Here is a 22,747-nt window from a genome sequence, read left to right on the forward strand (position 1 = left end):
GCGAATTGAAAATTCTTTGTGTTTTATAGCCCCTTTATCGAGGATGGCTATAAGCTATAAACATCACTGTATGATCGATAGAGTGATGTTATACCTATATATGGAATTATTTCCCTTAACATTATTAAAAAATATATTATTAAACATAGTCCCTGTCGCATCTGTCTGCTTGTCTGAACGCGATGAATTCAAAAACTACCCAACAATATATAATAGTTATATATGACATATATGTGTATATGTGATATATGATAATTTGAGACCCCGAGTAGGACATAGGCTACTTTCTATCCTGAAAAATATATAGCGGGACTGTTATCCCAGAAAACTCTTTTACGCGGGTGAAGCCGCGAGCAAAAACAAGTACTTAATAAAGAGCAATGACGTAAATTTTTCGCGGTCAAGTTTATTATATGTACTCCATTAATTCGAAAATAAATAACGCATTAGCAAAAAATCCGCTTTGATTAATGATGTACGCAACATTCCCTAATCGAGTGACAGCAGCGTGCCCTCCGCTTACCTACTATGAGGTGCGGTGGGGTCACTTTGTCCCGTATAAAAATAAAAGCGATAGTTCCTGGGTTCAATTCCTAGGTCGAGAATCACTAGTGTATTTTAGATTCAATTTTCACCATGCTGGTATCGAATATTTATTTACTTTAGAGATACTTACACAATAGAAAAGAAAAACGCTCAGAGATCGAATCGAGGATGCCTTTCTGCAATCGTTAACGCTAATGTTTTACTAAAATACAATATAAATTAATGAAATATCATTTACTTACATTTTTTTTTATTAGCGTCGATTGCAAGGTCAACACCCTGTCTACCGGATCACGACATTTCTGCCTTATGTTGTTGCGACTTCGTGACTGAGCATCTACCCTATCTGCTTGGGGGCACATTTTCCGCGACCCTAGGCACACAGCTCGTGTGTATATCTCATGGTTGCTAAATTCACAGTGAGGTCTATAAGGGTTCGTGAACATTTCCCCTCCCTTTCCCTTCCAACCATCCTAGTAACTCCTAGTCCTCCCTCTTCTCTTCCTTCCCTTCTTCCTCCCGGGCCCTAAGATCGTGTAGCTGCAGGCTGCCAGCGAATCTTCAGCTGGCGCCTCCAGTGATAGTGTTAGGGCCCATCAACTATCATGGGGCTGCCGTGGTTGCTAAGCCGGGGGATCGCTTGTACACCGTTAGCAGGGTACCTCCGGTGATAACCACGGTAGCCCCCCAAAAAAACTCATCCCAATCTACCTTATTTCTATTGAAAATCTTTTAAATCTAGCGCCACTAGCTATAAAACGTGAGAGAAAACTCCAGATAGGTAAACGCAAAATATCACTCATCAGAAATAGATACCTGTACAGTATTGATTGTGATCATCAATATTCGCCAACAGCTTTTGTATTACTAACCTTACATCAACAATAGTTTTGTTCCAGCTTTCTTCGCAATTCTAGCACACAAACATGTTAGTTTGATGCAGTTTTGTTGAGGTAAAATAAAAGAAAACAAATTTGGACTTCACACATTTATTGTATTTTTGTCTAATAAAAATACTATATCATATTACTATTATAAAGGGATATCTACAGCAATTGACAGTGTTGCTGGTTGTGTACGCACTTGCCAGAGCATAATATGATACCCATACCCTTTTACTGCACTTGAAAATGTTTTTCTTTACTAACAAAATTATTTAAACCTTAATTTACAGCCCTACATCATCTATTTAAGTTTCGAGTAATAAAAACTGCACATTTATTCAAAATAACACCATTGAATGGATATATTTTCGTATTGCACTACCAAGTGAAAATGATTAATGAAGGTTAAAGAAATATTGGGTGTAGAGGAAGTTAACATTTATTATATTGTTACTGCCACAAGTTGATGCATGTTGTGAGCTCATATTTTCAATTTCTAAAGCTTTACTCATTCTTTAGTTGAAGTGTGACCCGGAATCTTAACAATTTTAAAATTATTATATGCAAAAGAAATAAAAATATCTAAATATATCTTTACAAGACCTATTTGGTGAAGGTATCTAGGCCATAGTACGGAGTCCTGCGCCTTCATTGCGAGAACTGTTCACACGTTCGTGTATGAAGAGTACGTGTCACAATGAGACTGCACATTCCCACAGATTCAGAGTCACAATATTCCAGGTACTGTGTCCGACTGTACAATTTCTTTCATGCCAATAATACATTTCAGTGAAATAGGTTAAGTACTCAAGTGATTTAGGCACAAATATGATTTTTCTTGATCAACATTAGTAACTATGCTCAATTCATTAAGCTCTACAATACATTTATGAAATGTTTTACTCAACTGTTATTTATTATCACAAGATACATATTTAAATCATCCTTATAGGTAGGTACAAATATTTAGTAGAATTTTGTACAAAACTACTCTATCTCACAATAGAACATTGCCAAAGAAATTTCACAATATAAACTTGACAGAAATGATAATAAAAGATAATTAACAATAAAATACATTTTAATCTTTTGTAACAAGACATGGCCCATTCTTAGGGGATTAATAATATTCATTTATAATAGAAAGCTCGACATGCACATCGGAAAATGATTTCAAGTGGACTACTTAAAACTAAGTATGTTATTATGTACACAACGTATCTAAAATAAATTGGCTAAATAATATTATTATTCAAACGCATTTGCAACATTCACCTTTAATACATTTTGAAATAAATAAAAGACAAATAGTACTTTATCATGTAAGGAATTGAAACAGATGCATTATCCATCGTTATAGACCGTTGAAAATCATAGCCATCATTACAATATTAGTTTTATATGTACACAATTGCACCGACAACAATTCGTTCCTGTCATATAAATATACGAATCGTACAAAGGCATCGCAACTTCCCTCCACGGCATTGACAGGCACGTCTTAAATGTAACATACACAGTGAACCTCTCAGATTCTGTATCCCACAAATTACAGCTATATTTAAAAAAATCTGTGTACTTCTTTGAATTCTTTAATATGTCTTACATTTCTAAGCATGTGTAACAATCTACAGCTCTACACACAGCATACATAGTATGTACAATCAAACTATATACATGAATATAACATCGCAAAGATATCTATAGAGCTTTGCTTTGCCATACTGCGACCATGCATCAATACTTTTCTGTTCTTCATACAAAGTTTGTTTTAATTTCGACAATGACCGAAAACCATTTTATATGTTACATAAACTTGAATGTCGAACAAATTCCGATGCACGTGCGCTGCTGTGGCGGATCTGGCAGACATATGGTAACTAGTATTCTTATTGTCCAAGTAGACGAAGCATTACAAACCTTCGTACCTGAGAAACATGCCCGAGATCAAATTTACACAAATACACAGAAACTACCACACAATATTAATTGCGTTACGCAATATAAAGTAACTATTAATCTATACATAAACATTATTTATTATTAACTTGGAACTTAGAAACCTTCGTGGCGTGAGACGAATAAATAAATTGCACAGTTCGATTGAACTTAGATTCAAAAACGTATTTAATAAATATTGTAATAACGAAGCGTTGAATAAAAAAGTAGTTTATACATTATTATGAATGTTAAAATAATCGTGATATAGTATGAAAATATAAATAACTGTAGAAGAATAGTACACTTTTCACACATCATAACTACATTATTTAAGAGCAATAATATTGTCAAGACTTTTATTTCGATCAATGACTTACGTTGTAGAGTACCTTCTCATATGACAGTTTAAAGCCGTGTATTTCTTTATTTTCCAATTTCTTATATATGGATATTCACCTTTGCCCACATGCAATTTTATTGTGTAACATGGAGAAGCAACTAAATTAAGTCTTATCTCAATGTCAAATGGTCTAAGACCTAAGTCAACCGAACGGTACAGAGTGTTTATGAAATTCACAAATTAAATCATCCTAGCAACACAAGTGAATTATGTACATAAGACGTGTGAATAAATCCTATAATTAAAGGTGAATGACTCACAAACTGAAGTAATATGTGATCAAATCTATATGTAAATATTAAAAAAATATAAATATGACATAAAAATTGTGCGTATTCAATCAGAATACAATAGTGAACTACGTATCTATATTGTGGGTAACCTGCTGGCTATGACTCGATGAATTTGGTTGATATGTTTGTAGATTGTTGCGTGACATGATGCAAGAACTGTGTGAAGCCCAGCGAGCCGAGCCGTGAGCGGAGCGAGCGCGTCTCCAACACCGCGGACGTCACACCGTGCCTAACAAGCACCATGTCACTAAATATTACATTTACACGGCTTTATATTTATACAATCATAAATATATTCATTTGTACATTACACATGTCATTTTAGAATTAGAATATTTACAAATAAACACAACATTTCAACCTTCACCTCTATTCACAAAGTTTTAAAACCTACGCTTCTTAAAATCAATGAAAATAATCAGGGCTGTAAAACCTAAATTAAATAAAACTAATCGTGCTAAGCATAGTAATTCGCCACAACACTGTTATTAATAAATACTTTTATTTAATTATACAAGTGGTGTGATAAGTATTAAAATAGAATTATTTACTTCAAACCTACTTTATAGTCAAAATAACTAACGAATCTTTGAAGTGAACAAAAACTTATATTTGATAAATTATGCATTTTTATACTGATACATGTTCGGCTTCTCTACAATTTCATCAGTGGATATATGGATATAATTCATTATATTTTATTCACTTCAATGACACCTGCAGCATTGACCAGCACGAAATCAATTAACTGTTTTATAATTTACAATATATTTCATCATAAAGAAATCTATCTAGCCATTTGGTATTTGAATACTGCCCTGAACATTACTTGCATAGCATGTTTATTTATTATCCATTGCCAACAGACAAAATAATAGAACACAAAAGTGTATACATGGAACATAAATCCTATAAGTCAAAAACGTATTGAGATTAGTATCGTGAGACAGTATAAACGTGTGCCATACAAATGCACACTAAGTATTATTACGCCGCGAGAACCAAAATTGATATTTTATTATTTTATTTCTTTATAACATTTTCGAAAACGTACTTGATGCAAATCCTTTAATTTGCTGATATCCATACACTAAATGCGAATCTAAATAAATAACTATCGCTTCATCTCCATGAAAGTTGATAATAGATGTTTTTATCATCATTGTAATTTCAACTTTGTTCAATATTTTCATTGCACTATAGTTACGCCATTCTGGTTTTCGCGGCCGCATATTTTACAGGTATGAAATATGTAGTGCATGAACATAATGCAATGTGACCCAACCAATTATCAGAACCTATATACATACATAGCTAAATTCTGTAAACTATTTCATGAATTCACTAAGCAACAGTAGATTCGTAATATGCGACCGAGCAACTTTCGTTTATAATCCATTCGCGATAAGAAAAAAGTGACTCATCAGTATTCGGACCCTGAAGGATAAATTAAATGTATTCCAAGAAAGAAAATATTCAACAAGATATATATTTAAAAAGATTTTGTGTTCGTGTTATACAAATTGACGGACTTAAACTAGTAAGAAAAAAAGGCAGCTTGTATTTGTTATTTACGCGTAGTGAATGCATACGACCTAATTGTGACAATTTGGAGAATATAGATTGTGTGTGCTTAGCTACCTTATCAAATTATAATTTAAATAACTATAATATTTTCGGACACACCGCATGTACTTATCGTTATTACTACGCTGTTTTCCACGGCAGTATTGAAATCACGAGTCTACTTTAAAACACTGAAAATTCCTCGTTTTTCTGGGCTATGAGTTTGGACCCCTTTTACGCGGACTGGAGACCCAAAACTAAACTTATTTTGTTTAGCATACCTCACACAGCCGAAATATTTTATCATTTTTGCGTGCAAACCACAAACACTGTAAACTCAGCTATGTACTAAGTGTTCTCATCTCATCTATGCAAGGTAAGCTAAATTAACTTAGCTTTCGGCCTACAACCGCGTTATGCTGACGAATATGTGAGGTATTCATTTTGAATATTACTTGAATAAGCAAGCCTTTTATCCGTGAAGGGGTAGAAAGAAGTGCAACTAGTTCACCCACTTTCCAGTGTGTATTCCGTCCCATGATGAGATAGGGGGGCACGCCTATTGGGCACAAATTTCTAACTTTCGGCTGATCCTAAGTACAAAAACCCAATATCACTTTGCCCCACCCGGGAATCGAGCCAGAGACCTTAGCATTGCAGCAACTACGGCACAGAGGCAGTCCAATTATAAAAAACATCAACTTGACTGCAATTTTATGCTACTTACATTTTTTTAAACGGACACGGCAGTGACCCCACTGCACCTGATGGTAAGCGGAGGGGGGTCCAATAGAATGTCGACTGACGAGAGATGATTACCCCTCGGTAGTCGACACAATTATGCCGGCCTGTTGGAAACGGCGGGTTTTAACACCTTGTATACGATGGTCGCTATCCGAGCAGATATAAAATATATCCTACCACCAGCGAGCTTTTTCTTTTAGAGTTGTGGCTAGCCTGATTGACAACGAAGACTCACTATTTTCTTAACGCGAATGGACTTAATAACGTGCTGTCCATGTGGCACAAAGACGCGACATCTGAAAACGGTGCACTTTTAAGACAGCATTTCCAAATATCTAATGAAATCATTATGGCTTTGGTAAGACATAATATTGCTGATTCATATATACAATGTTTTTTCATGACTGTAATTGGGATTATATATACGTTTATTAGTTCAACCATCTAATATCGAACACTTCTTTGTAAATCAATGTAACAGGTGTTATGTGTTTTTGGTCTTTTTGTGTATCATATAAAGTTAATAATTATTACATTACCAGACAAATAAATTGCACATAAACTGTCTAAGCATTTACATACCATTCTATTATTAAGCGATAACCTATATGTCAGAAATCCTATTAGAAAACTTGGTCTATGTAATAAACCTGTTTTAGGAATTTTAAGATGATGTATTTTTTTAAATAAAATTTGCTGTTTAGAATAACTAAAACTTGCATTGGTAATTTTATGGAAAAAAAAATTATGTGGTTACCCTAAACTATGTTAAATGGTTGGGGTACATGCTAAAAATGTTCAAGTTGAAATAATCATATTAATATTTTTTTTGCTATACATCTATATTGCTGAAACATTATTTCTTTGAAACCTTAGCTAAAATATTATTTTATTCTGATTATAAAATAAGTAATTTTTCCTGCCAAGAATTTTACTATTTAGTTTTCAAATGAAATCCTAATCTATGATACTAATAGCCAGGGAGAAATAGCTCTATTATTCTGTTAAACAATTATTTTTTTTTCTGTAAAAATATACTAATGTAGATTGCAAATGAAGCACACTAACAACTTGCAGTCAGTTTTTTTAGTACAATTTAACAAAAGAATAAAATAGTAACCAACAGTGGATTACTAGAATTGAATATAACTTATTTATATACCTCAAATATGTAATATAAATATACATAATATGAGCAAATACAAAATATGTATGAGCTCGTGAATTACTGTTTAGTGGCTGCGGATCGTCGTACGTACATAAAAGTTTATAATAATATTACTCAACAAACTTTCACCATAATGGTCTACAAGAGCCCGCGTCAAAAGCGAGTTTATCAGGAGGCCCTGCTCCCGCCCAACAACATCAATAGCACTACTAGACAACTATTAAAACAGCGTCACTTTACATAATTCAGACATCGTTAAAAATGCGGCGCATGCGCATGCTGCCGTCCCATTATGTAAGATGAGCGACCGCAAAAATATCTGTCGTCCAGACTCACGCCTGGACAAGCAGTCATGTTCATTTGAAATGCCGGTAATATAATATATATATAGTGTATATAATAGTAGTCAATATTTGGGGAACCGACACGACTGCAGGGACACCACAGTATAGATTAAGACCAGGTTATCAGATATGGTCATGTATTTTAGTTTAGTTTGAGGCTACTGATATTTCTGACAAGAAAACTACATAATATATATAATTAAGGATCATACTAATTGTATGTTTTGTCAGTTAGTAGAGTCAGTGTTCAAAGTCAAAAAAATATGGTGATACCTTTGCACACATTATTAATGATGTGGAAAATAAGCATAATTTCGTGAAAAATGTAACTTACAACTGGCAATTAAGATATTTAATTACTATGACCCTTATCTGTTGCATGTCATATTCCTTTCGATTTGGTATGTACCAGAGTAAAGACAAAAAGCACTGCATATGTACTATAATAATTATACTCACTCGAGTTTTTAGGAGTCTCTGTGGCAGATACTATTATCCAATATTGAAAAATTCTTAAATATTTAAAGAATTTACCATCTTATTTTAAAATTATATTTAGTGTTTTTAGTAAAAATAGTTATCTGCAAAATTAACCAAAAAAAAAAAGAAACAATTTCCTGCACCAATAATAAAATTTAATTAGTACATATTTTGCACTTATTTTTTTAATCTTTTAATATGCTTATAATGTTAATTTGTGTAATTCTCTAGCATTATTTTCTCCATGTCTAAGAGTAGCTACCATAAAGACTCGCTACAAAATTACATTTTAAATTAAATGTATAAAGGACAGATAACTCAGGAGTGTATTTAAAGAGTCAGAAACAAAGAAGACTCACGTAAATCGCAAGCATGATGTGTGGTGGCTGTACGTGTAGTTGTGGCGGCGCGGCTTGTCGCTCAGAGCTTGCGCGGGCGCGTGAAGCGGCGCTTCTTGCGCTCGGGCGTGGCGCCGCCCGCCGCGCCGCCCGCGTCGGCCGAGGCGCGGCGCCGGCTGGGCGGCGTGGCGGCTGACGCCTCGTTGCCGGAGTCCGCCTTGCACTCTTTAAACTTCACTTCAGACTTGCTGTCCGGTTTACTTTTGGTTTCCTGTTTTACATCCGGTTTTAATTTGGTTTCCGATTTTGAATCGGATTTGGATTTAGTATCGGGCTTCGCCTCCGATTTTGTCTTCGTCTCTCCCTTGACCTCGGTGGCAGGTTCCGTGACGCCGCCGGTGGCCACCGCAACGGCGACCTCCAAGTTCATCGACACTTCACCCTCCACGGATTCCGCACTCGTGCCGGCGGCCCACTGCAAAACATATATTGCAAAAATAAATTTATGCATAAATCTAAAGAATAATAGGAAAATTTTGCCATTCAAATTATATTACTTTAAAATATACTAGGCGTATCAAGTTAGTAATAAAAATATTTGACAGAAAATTAACGTATTTGTAACAAAATGTTATTACCTGAGCCAACGAAGACGTCGGTGATAACCTGAGGGAAGCACCGCATTCAGCGCACAGCGGCGGCACAGCTGGCGATCGAGATCGCCAATATTGCAACTCCGTTTTGCATTTATTTAATTCCTGTAAAGGAAAAATACATAAAACGTTTAAAAAAAAGTATATTCATAAAAGGATGATTTATCATTCGTCATTTAAGGTCATGTGAGATATTATTTTATTCATTAAATTCTAACTCTAATTTAAATAACTTTAAGTAACAGAAGACTGTTTCAATATGACATATTATCCATAACATTTAAATAATGTATGAATAGGATATATATGATCTATTACAAGTTATTTATGAATCGCGAACTTTTTCTGCTCTTTTGTGTGTGACTATATCTGTATAGTTATGCGTATAAAAGACACATGCAATATTTTATAGGCCATTTTCAAATCTTCTTAGTCCTACTTAGATTACTTTATGCATATAATACAGAAGTCTTGCAGAAACAAAAACATTACATGATATTGTTGGTAGTATTGAATTTATCTTCACATTTTTATACAAATAAACCTCGATAGAAGGTGTTATACTGATATGCCCATGGAATATAAGGATGTGAAAATTTGTCCCTTGACTACTATAACTTTAAAATAGTAAAAGATTTGAAATTGTAACATCTGTTTTATTTTCATTCTCTATATATTAGTAAACATCTTCACATAATATTTTTGTTTTGCATCAATAACACTTAGGAAACTAACACTCGCTGGTTGCGCTGATTACTAATATATCTACATAAAGCTGGTAATATATTACATATAAAATATTCTATCTACTCTACATAAGGTATAAGATTATACCTGTAACAAAGTCTGAAATTTGCGGCTAGTTTCCTCATTTTTCTTGTCGTAATCGTCGAGACGATTCGCGTATTCTAACGTTTGCTTTTGCTGTTCAGCAATTTGTTTCTGCTGTTCCGCTATTTGTTTCTGTTGAAGTGCAGTTTTGCGTTTACAGCTACGCAGGTCGCTTCGTAACGCCGACAGTTGATCGTTGTACCTGTGAAATTTTAAATTATTAAAATCCATACATTTTAAATTATTGGAGTGAGATTTTTTCATCAAAAAGATTTTTGTCTAGCATGTTTTTATAATAAAGAAACTTGTTGCAGATCAATGCTTAAAGTACAAAAAGGTAACAAGAATAATTTCTTTGTTCTACTTTAGTATTCCGGTCAATCCAGGCACACATGTTAGATTTATACAGGACATTAAAACATTCTTCTACAGCCATCAATGTTATTACAATATTTTATTTAGTTTTTAATAATGAGAACACACACAGTTCCTTATCATAATAAGAAAAATAACGGATGTATCACATTCTCATAAACAATAAGGCAAATGAGTAGAGGTTTGGAGAAAATGCATAACTCTTTAGAGAATATTCTTTTTTTTTCATAAATATATCAGAAAACTTAAAAGCGTAAAATTAACCAAGTAAAAGAGGTATTATAACATACTTTTTCATTCCTTGTTTAATGCGGTGTATCCGTTTCCGGAGCACCATGTTGCTTTGCGGCGGTGGCGGCGAGGGCGGCAAGCTCTCTTCCATGTACAAGTTGAGCGACGACACCCTTCGGTCGCCATTAGAATTGGCCGCTTGTTGTGACGCGGCAGAATCAAAACCACTGGGCGGGGGCGAGTCAAGACAGATGTAAGACTTACTGCTTTCGCCGGCTGAAATAAAAATTTCAAATTGTAATATGACAGGACTATTTATCTTTATAACCTGAAAAGATTTAGTGATGAATTATATTATTAGTGCATTTGTGTTGTGTATGTATTTGTCAAAATAACATTTGGATGAAATACTGTTCAGTTCCGACACTTTTTACATATTTTTGTATAACCATACATTGTGGCCATGTTTTTGTTAGTGAAATATATCAAGGCTAATATATAAGACTCCTGCTACATGATATTACATAACGCAACACTGAGACCTTATCTTGTTGTTAGTTAGAAAATAGTATCGTAACTTTTTATGGTTAGATTGTAATGAACACCATAATAGTGCATAGCATATACAAGAAAGCATTTCAATTAATAATTTTGGGACTTATGTTTGATATTATTTCCTCTTATTTATTCAATGTAAATTTCATACTGTATTTATTTTATGTTTATAACAAAAATTCAGCTTGATACATATTATAGCTGTTCCAATATGTATAATAAATAAATACAGACAACAGTCCATGCAGTCAGGTTTAAATCTTTAATTTATAAATTATAATAATTGAATGTAATTCCAGGAACATAATAATTACCGCGACGTGCCAATTAGCATCGCGTTACGTTACATCAACCTTTGTGATTTAATTACAATGGTGTAAATAATTGTTAACAAGACTATAGCACAATATAGTTCAGTGAAACTTATAATGCTATTAACATATCAAAAAGTGACACTACAGATTATTTGCTGAATAACAACAATTATACATATGTATAAAAAGTTGTACATCCATGTCCCTTGGACAAAACAATTAATTACATTCATGTTCACATAAAACAGTAGGGCATACTTACGTGAAAACGCCGTGGTGATATCAAAGAAGTCTGTACCGAAATATGTAATTTCTGGTAAATTTGGTTCAATGTGTTCCTTGAAATATTCCATAGCCATTGTTGTCAAGTCAAACAGTTCATCTGTTACTTTGTAAGGCCTGGCTAGTTTGGTTGTTGTTTTTAAATAAGACAAAATACTGTACACCTCATCTAATATCTAAAATAAAAACAAACAATAATTATTGTATAATTTATCACATTTATCTAGATTACGAAGACGAAGTGAAATTAAATCCTGTGTTTATAGCCATGGTTCACAAATTCGTGAGTTTAAAACACCCCTTTATTCCAGAAGAGGCAAAAGTGCAAACTGAACACTCACTTTTCGCCTGCGTGTTTAGTCCATTGATGTGATAGGGGGCGAGCCGATCGCCATGTTAGACACAAATCCCAGACTCCTGGCTAATAGTGAGAAGAAAAACCTAATTTCACTTTATCTGACTTGGGATTCGGACCCAGGATCTCAGAGCGGTGTCATACCGTGGACGCAATACAACTACACCCCTGAGGTAGTTTTGCTAAATGAAGGCCAAAACCAATAAAGTTTGCCTTGCCTTGCTATTGCTTGGTGTCCATTGCCTAGAGGACTGAGTAAATGTATGCGTCAAATTGTATAGAATTCATTTCGAGTAGTTTGTTACAACTCTCAGTCCCTACCAATCACTTGTCTCACTTCGAAGCAATGCTCACATTTGGCCTCATTAGCAATAAGCTGCAGCCGCAATAACTTCCTTGTCGTCTGTATAAACAGTGTTTGAGCAGATCTACAAAATCTGTCTATATTGCTTGCATTGATTTTCTTTTAAACTTGCCATATGTCTAGACTAGTTGACCTAAACTCGGCCAACATATATTGCTGATTAAAAAAAAATAACCTAGTCAAAGTTACACTGCCTCGGTGGCGCAGTTGTATTGCACATGTGGTACGATTATCGCGCTGTGGTTTCGAACCTCGGAGTGGGCAGCAATATTGGGTTTTTCTACTTATTATTAACCAATCTCTGCCCTGTAAATGGCAATAGGCTCATCCCCAATATAGGACCTAACATAGTTGGCGCAATGTAGGTATGCTACTAACTCTACGCCTGAAAAACGCAAAAAGGCGTGACATTATGTATGTCAACTCTGCACCTCAATGTTCACTTCAGCATAAATGTGAGCTCTTGTCACGTGAAACACATAAAATATCTAACAATCTGGATTATTAGCGAGTTAACTATTCCTTATTACGAAATGTCGAGTTATCCGAACTGTATAGGCAGTAGGCACTATAGGGTATAAAGCTCCTCTTGGTTTTTGTTATAAATTCCCACAATACAAAAAGCTAAATTCATCTTATGCACATGTAAATTATAATATATATATTTATTAATCCTACATTTTTATATAACATATCTGAGTGTGGTTTGTAACCACTTCCCAATCCACAAGATTGTATGGCTTGGTTTGTTAAAAATATAATTAAATGAATAGCAATTTTATTCTTTCACATGACAACATAGGCCAATGTCATTTAATTATTATGTATAATAGGAGCTAATGCTCATCCCACTACTAAGTTTAGGTAAAAGTATGTAATAGATTTCAAAGTTTAACAAGTTTCATTGTGTTTGAAAAATATTTATTTATAGTAACAAAATTATAGGATTATAACAGTAAAGTATACCTACCAAAGCAAATGGATAGAACTAATTTGAGATGCCAAAAATACTTGTTAATGGGTTTTGGAAAAAACAAGAAGGTGCTGCTCTTGAAATGGGTTGAGATAATTTAAGAAGTTACTTGTTAAAATTAGTCAAGTACTAAATATACACTAAAGTATGGAATCTACAGAGTACGAGTTTGACAGCCACATGACTGGGATATTTCAAGTTTTTAGCTGCTTAGGCAAATAGTTTGTAGCTTTTTATCTGGCACTCATACATATTTTAGATAGAGCCTTTATGCAATGACTACTACATGCATTTTGTGACATTTTGTCTTACTTTGCAACCAATTAGCCACTCAGAGTTTATCTAAAAAATTATTGGGCTGTGGATTTGCTTCCAATGTCAGGTCAGTCAGTCACATACTATTTACCAAATGGATTTTAAGCCTTGAATTAATTAAAAACCCCACTATAATACATTGACATTAGACATTATAATATGTCCTGCAATTTACAGAATCCTCAAATGGATTTTAACAGTGTCACCTTACTTGGCAAGATAGAATAAGTAGTTATGGCACTATAGGGAACAAATGAATACTCCCATACTCAAAGATGATCACTCTCTTTTTCATGATTGAAAATCACTCACTATAAAACTAAATAGATTTTGTCTAGCCTCACATACTATAAGGTACTTAACATTATCTGAAAGCAAGGTTGTCTATTAACAATATTATATAATGCTGTTATTAATATACTAGTTGTATTTATTACTGTGTATTTTAGGTATAAGGATTTTTAAAGAAAACTAAAATTTAAGACACACATTTTAATGGTGCTGTAGTCTGTCAACATTATAAAGAACATATAACATAACCTTGCTATAAATCCTTCATGAACTCTACTACTCTTGATTGTCACCAAATTATCCCTAATTTCAAACATAACAAAAATAAACCTATGAAATGACAACAGTGAAACATCACCACATTGGATACTTACAATAAAATCATTAACGGTAAAAAAAAAAAAATAGAAGCAATTACCTCTCCTGGGAAGAAACAGCAGTGTTTCCTCTCAATATGTTTGCCAAATGTCATCTGCAGTAAGCTCAGTCTCATGTGCAAAGTTTCAATGATGTCTGACTCGCACGCAAGTGGATGGCTTCTACGGGCGGACTCTCTTCGTGGCATCTTAGCTTTAATTGATTGAAATCTATGTAACATCTGATTTTGTAGACGTTGAAATGTAGAATTTAAAATAGTACTACATACTGTATTGAACTGACGATTGACCTGAAAAAATTTATAAATTAGCATACAAAATAAGAGATTTCTTTATGGGTTGCCATTGTGTAACCATAAATGTAGCTATGTAAAAACATGCTGATATAAAAAATACACTAATACATGGTATTGCTATATATAAATTAGATCAAAAATTATCCCACAGGCAGTAATATATACATAAAGCACAATCATATCAGGTAATTCCCCATTACGCAAAGGCTTTTACAGGATATCAAGATTTTCAATGAAATTGTCATTCATACCCAGACTCCCTGTTCATATGCATTATGTGTGAAGGGCTCTTCATTTGGAAACACAAGGCTTAAATACAATGACATTGACCTGATCAATGTGAGTTATTAATTTATTTTGTTTCTAGTCATAAACTTGAAGTATGAAAGATGTTTGGTAGACATGCATCAGAAAATAATTGCTAAATATGCATAATATTGATAACTAAATAAAAGATAACAGAATGCATACCTTACAATACATATGAATTAAAGCTAGTGAACATAACACTAGTAGCACACCAAAAGATCATAAAAAACACGAACTGTAAATGATCCCATTTGTGCTTTTATGCTGTTTTAGTTGATTATATTCAAATTTAACTACAGCATTAGAAAAGTAACAGTAAGCATTAAAAATTCTACATGGTGTACTGCATACGTGTCGAAATTTTGCAAATATGTACAAAAATAACGTATTATGTGAAATATATTAACCATTCTCAGTTGTGAAACTGTTTTAAATCCCAGGTAGAAAAAAATCTTCTCAATCACTTCAACAGGCAGATCTAATATATTTGTAGTGTAGGTCTTGGGAGCTGGAACTATGGCGTTGCATTTAGAGGTGCTGGCGTGTGGCGAGGAGCCCCCGGGCATCAAAGCGCTCGAGTGGCGTGTCACGCGGGACACCGCCACGGGCTCCGCATGAGACGGACCCGACCCGTCGCCGCTCCCATTACCACCACCCACACTACTCATCTGCCTCGTTGACACCATCTTTGCCAATTTTAAACTTTGTAGTATCTGAAAACTGAACTACCCATTAGATAAAGTCATCTCATATTCTTTGACAAAACACATTTTTTTTCAATTCGTCGCTGCAATAGTAACGGATAAATAGAAAGAAGTGATGTTAATTCTTGATATAACTAAGTCTTGAACTAAAATCATGCACATTTTTCATACAACAAAATTATATTACTTTGAACACCACCGAGTAAATTCTAAAATGGTGGCCATGGATGACTAGATTGGTACCTAATCACTTGAAAAATTACGTATGATATCTATACATGGCATGTTTACTTGTAATAATTTTTAAAAAATTCACCCACTCAAGAGTTCATGTACATCTTTTGTTAAAATAAATTGAAATTTTCTTTTAAAACAAATTTGTAATGAGACGCAGTAGATTCTTGGGAGCTACGCTTTCACAAAAAATATTTTTTATTGGATTGGATTGGAATCGTAGATCATAGACATTGATGGAATGAATGAATGAGATTAGAGCTTGAAAAAGTTATGCTGTCTATGGATTGGAGTGAACTATTGCATAAAAGCAAAAACGTACTACTACACAATCTTCTAAAATAGCAAAATCAGCAATTTCTCAACACAAATATAATATTATATAGATTTTAAATATGAATACACTTGAACAATGATTAATCAATTAAAACATTAAGTTCTCAAACAATTTACAGGTGGATTACTTTGAATGATGGAATATCGATTACAATAACTATTTTACTGAATAGATTTTTTTGGAGTAATGGACGTAACATTAAAAATGAATATCACTATCTTATAAATTCATAAAATCTCAATTAAAACTTTAAGTTTTCATTTAAATCAATATCAAACTTAAAGATTTAAAAATATCGTAGATATATTTACATGTACATATTTATTGGACTAGTCACAATGATAAAATTAATAATATTAAGTATTTATTATTCAACCGTTAATATTATTGCGAAAGTACATAATATTGATGTTGATAGTGAAACTATTGAGTTTAGGAGTTTCAGACATGATAATTACATTCTTTCGATTGAATCTATGTATGTGCGATATTTTTATGGTATATACGTGGAGTAGGGTTTTGGTCACGACTAATAATATTGACTTCGTTATTGTAAGAATGTTTTAAAATAAATAACATTGATAAAGAATATGTCGGCATAACTTCAAAATAGAATGATTCTATAGGCTATATCACATATTTGTCACTAGCTTGAACTGTCAAATTGACATTCTTTTAATTGAAAAAATAGGAAATATTTACTTTAGTGCGTATTGCGTAACTAAAAATACTGTCATGAATTATCACAATCAAAGTGTTTATTTAGTTTATTAGTTTTAGTATGTTTTACTTTATTAACTTCGTACCTATTTTAGATAAAATGGGTCACCTAAATATAATTGTTTTTTGAGTTCATTATTGTATTAATTAAAAATAACCAATAGATAAGATTTATTTCACGTGTTTAAGTTCTGTCAACTTGTTTTCTTATCAAAAGTAACAATGTATCCTCGTTGTGGAAGTAGCGGATCTATTCAGAATATACACCAAACGCCTTCATCTTCTAATCAAAACACAGGTAAGGGATACAAGTGAAATTATTTATATTTTTGTGACAAAGAGTACATAACTCACATCATTTTATAATAGATAATGGTTATCAGTTTGATTTTGTGAATTATGATGTAAATATAGTACAATAGAGCGCCGATTCTCTGAATTTATTGGGGATATGGGGAAACCGATTTTTCCGATAATTTAATTGTATACTTTTATGTCTTTACCAATATACCAATAAAAACATACATTTGTAATATGAATCTCGTTTATTATAGTGATAGTAGGAAATATAGTATCCATAACTTAAGGAACAAAACATCTTGTTTAATATTTTTTTCCCTATGTAGAAATTCTTAATTTTGTTCTGATTTAGCAAACCAAGCTATCCGGGTATGAAGTTGTGCAATTAAGTAATTACTGTTCGGATAATCATAACTCTACTGTATTGCAATTGTTTGTAGATATTGTATGTAGGTACAGTTACTTTCTCATCTGTAGTAAATCCAGGTCAGAGACATCATAGTCTTAAAAATAAATGTGAAAAGTCCTTTTAAAATCTAAGTTTGTTACTAAAGGGAATGAAATGTTTGTATTTTGAGGTAAGTCATGGAAAACATAAAGAGACAAAGCCAACTACCTTAAGAATAGGGAATGGAAGAATAAATTGGACTGACTCCTCACATGTTCTGTTGGGCTAAAAGTTATCAGTCATAGATATAAATTAAAAGTAAATCCATAAGGTCAGGAGGTTTTACATACTTAGATGAAGTTTTGCAATGTTTCTACCTTTTAAGATGATATAGGTACAGTTACTTCAAAAGCCTCTTGCTTAGTCTTTCGGGGCGGCAAACATAGTGTGTCCCCTGAGTGGCTACTTATCCTATGCCACTGTGTAGGCCTAAAGCAAGACTCCTTAAACACACTTCAGATATTGGATTGCAAAAATAATAAAGTGATTTAAATAAACATCATTATCTAAATTATGTATTTATCTTTTCGCTATTACCTTGAATACAAACATCCCTGAAGAAACATAAAAATACTGTTTAAAAAATCTTTAACTATCTTTTATTTTATTAATCACTTATGTATGCATAATATGCTTAAGAAATAAAAATTTGCTCCCATTTCCTCATATGCTCTCATACCCAAAAAGTCTTAGTATATTTCTAGTAATCCCTTTCATGATTACCATATGTGATCAAACTGAGCTAGTAAAAACAAAGTTCTTTATTTATTTAATATGTTTAAAATTGCAGAAGATGAAGATGACAGTGGTGATAACAAGACTTCAGCGCTCAGTTTCAAAGAGAGGAGAAGAGAAGCTCATACTCAAGTATGTTGATTATTATTATTTATTACTTCTCTAGAGAAAGGTATAAATGTGATATTTATGAGGCTGTACTCAATGATTAAGTATGAGTATGCAACAATCACAGTCATATTGCATACAGATTGGAATGAAAAAAATTCTAAATCTATATGAGTACATTATTTGTAAGATAGTAACATAGAGATGTGGATTTAAGATAGATAACACTAGTATAATTTGATATTACCATAAATAAGAACAAAATTTAAGGAAACAAATGTATATATCCTTTATAAAATCATTATATTAGGGTTTTTGTATTAGTATATATTGTATTAATAGGCTTATGAGAAATAAATCCCTAATAATAAACCTCCTCCTTCATCATACTTATTCACCTTCAATTAATCATATTCAAAGGGTAGCTATATTCAATGTATGTAGATAATTATGATTTGTTATGTTTACATGAATGTTAGACATTAAAATTAAACTATATTTCGGACTTTAGGATAGTTTTAATATTTCACTTATCTCCCGACGTTTCGAAGACTTTGCAACCTTTATGGCTGCAAAGTATCCCAGTGACCATTAAGGCTGCAAAGTCTTCGAAATATTGAGGGAAAAGTAAAGTATTAAAACTGCGATAAAATTCGAAGAATGTAGACAAGATTTCCAATTAATTTTTACAGGCAGAACAAAAAAGAAGAGACGCTATTAAGAAAGGCTATGATTCACTTCAAGAGTTAGTGCCAACATGTCAACAGACTGACGCGTCGGGGTACAAACCAAGCAAGGCAGCTGTAAGAACAACATATTATCTTATCAGTTATTACCTATGTGACAAGTGAAGGGTTATCAGTTAGTTGTTTGATTATGTAACACACAAACCCCTTTACCCAGAAATTTATAAGAAGTTTTTAAACTAATAAGTGTTGGACTCATTCTGTGGTCATTGAGAGAATAAAAGAATGTGATAATTATAATAACAATGTTGTTTAAAATATTTTTTGTGTAAAGAAATAAATGTATCTAAATGTAGTTGCAATGCATTTGCCTGTGCAGGTTTATAAATTTTAGAATATGTAAATATTTATTTAGGAATATATTCTACCATAGTTGATTTCCTTTTTTGTATACTCACCCTTATGAATCAATAAATTCATTACAGGTCCTCCAAAAATCAATAGACTACATCCAGTACTTACTGCAGCAGCGACGTCGGCAAGAAGAAGAGCGCAATGCCCTTCGCAAAGATGTTATCGCACTGCGCATAATGCAAGCCAACTACGAACAGATTGTGAAGGCGCAACATTCCGTACCTGGATTTAATGAGCAAAGACTGACGGATCAGGATAAGTTCCAAGTGGTAAGGGATAATCTAGCTTTCTTTAGGCAAACAATATTCTGAGCAAGATTTCTATTCAATAAGCGTCCAAACAAACAGTATTAATTAGAATGGCATAATGCAAATAACCTTCCAAAGTTTCAAAGACTGACGCCTTTCAAAATTTTATATGCACTATACTCCATTTAAGTTTAATTCTGTCAGACATGTAAATTCCAATCTATCGTTGTTCAGTTCCAGGGCATAATGGACAAACTGTTTGAGTCTTTCGAGTCGGTCCCAACAAACAACTTCGCCGAGTTTTCCGCTGGAGTATTTAACTGGCTAGAGGAATACTGCAAGCCCCAGTCATTGCGGACGATGGTTCACGGGGTCCTTAGGGAGCAAAACTACACTCCTTAAATGTGATTTAAATTTAATGATTCATATTTATACAGCTCTAACGTTTTTATGAAATATTTAATGGAATGTTACAAAAAACTTATTACATGTTAAAAGGAATCAAATTGGAATATATGTATTGTATAAATGCCTTTTTATACTCTACATATATTATATATATCGAGGACTACATATCAAAAAGAAGTATAGACAAAAATGTAGTTTTACAGGAGCAACAAAAATGCGAATAAAGTAAAAATAATTGATTGTATATCAAATATGTATAAGTTATGCCTATAAAAATCCGTGTTCTAAATTATAGACTTATCTAATCAATTAGTTATGAAGCCCTCGATATTTTGTTAATAATTGAGGTTTTTAAATAACTGGAAACTATATCTTGTATGATAAAATTAATAAATATTACGAATATTTGGCCTTTTATACACGGGTGTTTTATAGAGTACTGAATGTTTAAAGTAAAAAAGAGAATACTTTACTGAGAATAATTCTTTTTACGATATATAAGAAAATGTATTTTTATAAATATTTTATTCTATAGTCATAGTTACATGTCTAATTTTTTCGTAAAAAGGCCACAGTTTTTTATGAAAAAAAATATCTTACAGAAATTCTGAACCGCCCGTTTTTTTATATCCTATAACAATAACCCGGTATATAAGTGTCATATATCTTTAATTATTAACAAAAAAAAAAGAGTAATAGCTCAAACCTATATTTATTATTGTAAGGATTTTTATAATATGCGTTTGTTATCAAAATTAAATGGGTTGTTTTTGTTGAAGTTTGGTATCAATTGTTGTCACAATTTTTTAATGTATTATTTGTAAAAGAATTAATGCATATTAATATCTAACAGAGGGTTTTCTAAAATGAAAACAATATTATTTTAATACTTTCTAACATGTGTCATAGATTATAATATTATTATGGTTGTATAAGAGAAACTGGGAAGATGTGATCCCACCCATTTTAAAGCAAAAGCAGTTTTAATTTGAAACAATTTTTTAATATGAATAATATATATTTCTATCGTCCGTTAAAGGTCTTAAAAGTACGTAGATTATTGTTTTCACCATATTATATACTTGTGGTAAACATATTGGTACCTATAATATACATGGTTTTTTTCCGTCTAATTATTTTATGTTAGTTACATTTCTAGATATAACATTGTGCCTGTGATAGACTTCTACAAAGGAGGAAAATGTGTAGTTCATACAAGTGAAGAGACATTCATAAACTATTTCGTTTTTCAATTGTGTAAAAACTGCATAATATACTTTTTGGAAGTAACAGTATATTTTTGTTCAAATAGTTTATTTACATGAAACATAAAATACTATAGATACATTTTGTAAAATTATACAAGCAGTTATTCATATTCTGTCAAAATATAGTTTGAGAAAAAATATATATACATCCAAAGAAAAACACTTTCCGAAATCAAGATTTTCAGTTTCAACAAGTTTATATACAAATTTTATAAGAGCACATTTTGAAGTAACTATATTCCGTCTCGTAACAACTACCCCGTTTCTGTATTTTATCCCATCACAATTTGGGCTGAGAGAAAAATAAATAATAAGCATACTATCTTGGCATGTCAGATTCGTCATTAAAGGTAATTAGCTAGTTTCATAAAGAAATCCTTTAGTTGCTGTTCTAAATTTTTCCTACTTAGTATTGTCTCTATGAACTGGTTGCTTATATAATGATTACTTACTTATAATTATTTATACTAAAATGTAATCATTTTTTTTTTATATTTTTCTGTTTCCTGAGAATAATGTAAAATGCATAATTACAAGAACAGCTTCTTTTCCATGAGAATCTTCCGCAAACCACGATTCTTCATTGATTATATTTGCCGACGATGATATTTTACTAACTAATTTATTAACCTGCCCTTGTTGGATAAAAATACATGTGAGGGAAAGTCGATTTTGGATGGGACAAGGCAAATAAGTCTACCGATTTTACTGAATATACTTTCAGCTCCACAATGTTGAATTACGAAAATCAGAAATGAAATCGCCCCATTTCATAATTAATAGGGCAGTCTATATATTATTGGATGTAGCTTTCCAAATGGTACATAGAAAAACAACACAGCCCTACAAATAGATAATCTAAAATCATAAGCAATGCGTGATAGCAGAAATTTTGCTCTGATTTGACGTGTA

The 22,747-nt window shown here is 32.5% G+C and overlaps 2 protein-coding genes across 5 annotated transcripts; one reads left to right on the top strand and one right to left on the bottom strand.

Annotated features, from left to right (window-relative positions):
• Window positions 1-1,519: 1,519 nt before the first annotated feature.
• LOC115445671 (F-box only protein 28) lies at window positions 1,520-16,390 on the bottom strand. Of its 4 annotated transcripts, none has more exons than XM_030172047.2 (8): window positions 16,250-16,390; window positions 15,633-15,945; window positions 14,662-14,910; window positions 11,926-12,121; window positions 10,854-11,070; window positions 10,192-10,390; window positions 9,343-9,462; window positions 1,520-9,179 (listed from the first exon to the last, which is right to left on the bottom strand). In XM_030172047.2, exons 2-8 carry the CDS (start codon window positions 15,909-15,911, stop codon window positions 8,787-8,789), a joined length of 1,653 nt encoding a protein of 550 aa, XP_030027907.2. In that variant the 5' UTR covers window positions 15,912-15,945; window positions 16,250-16,390; the 3' UTR covers window positions 1,520-8,786. The 4 variants fall into 4 exon arrangements, with proteins under 4 accessions (XP_030027907.2, XP_030027916.2, XP_037296494.1 ...); XM_030172056.2 differs by having other exon boundaries at window positions 16,246-16,383; XM_037440597.1 differs by having other exon boundaries at window positions 16,221-16,383.
• A 762-nt stretch (window positions 16,391-17,152) lies between these two features.
• On the top strand, window positions 17,153-22,400 carry LOC115445652 (max-like protein X). Its single transcript, XM_030172015.2, has 5 exons — window positions 17,153-17,518; window positions 18,759-18,835; window positions 19,504-19,614; window positions 19,983-20,180; window positions 20,394-22,400. Exons 1-5 carry the CDS (start codon window positions 17,443-17,445, stop codon window positions 20,559-20,561), a joined length of 630 nt encoding a protein of 209 aa, XP_030027875.1. The 5' UTR covers window positions 17,153-17,442; the 3' UTR covers window positions 20,562-22,400.
• Window positions 22,401-22,747: the final 347 nt, after the last annotated feature.

This window comes from Manduca sexta, chromosome 20 (assembly GCF_014839805.1).
Source record: "Manduca sexta isolate Smith_Timp_Sample1 chromosome 20, JHU_Msex_v1.0, whole genome shotgun sequence".
In the NCBI taxonomy this organism is placed as follows: Eukaryota; Metazoa; Arthropoda; class Insecta; order Lepidoptera; family Sphingidae; genus Manduca; species Manduca sexta.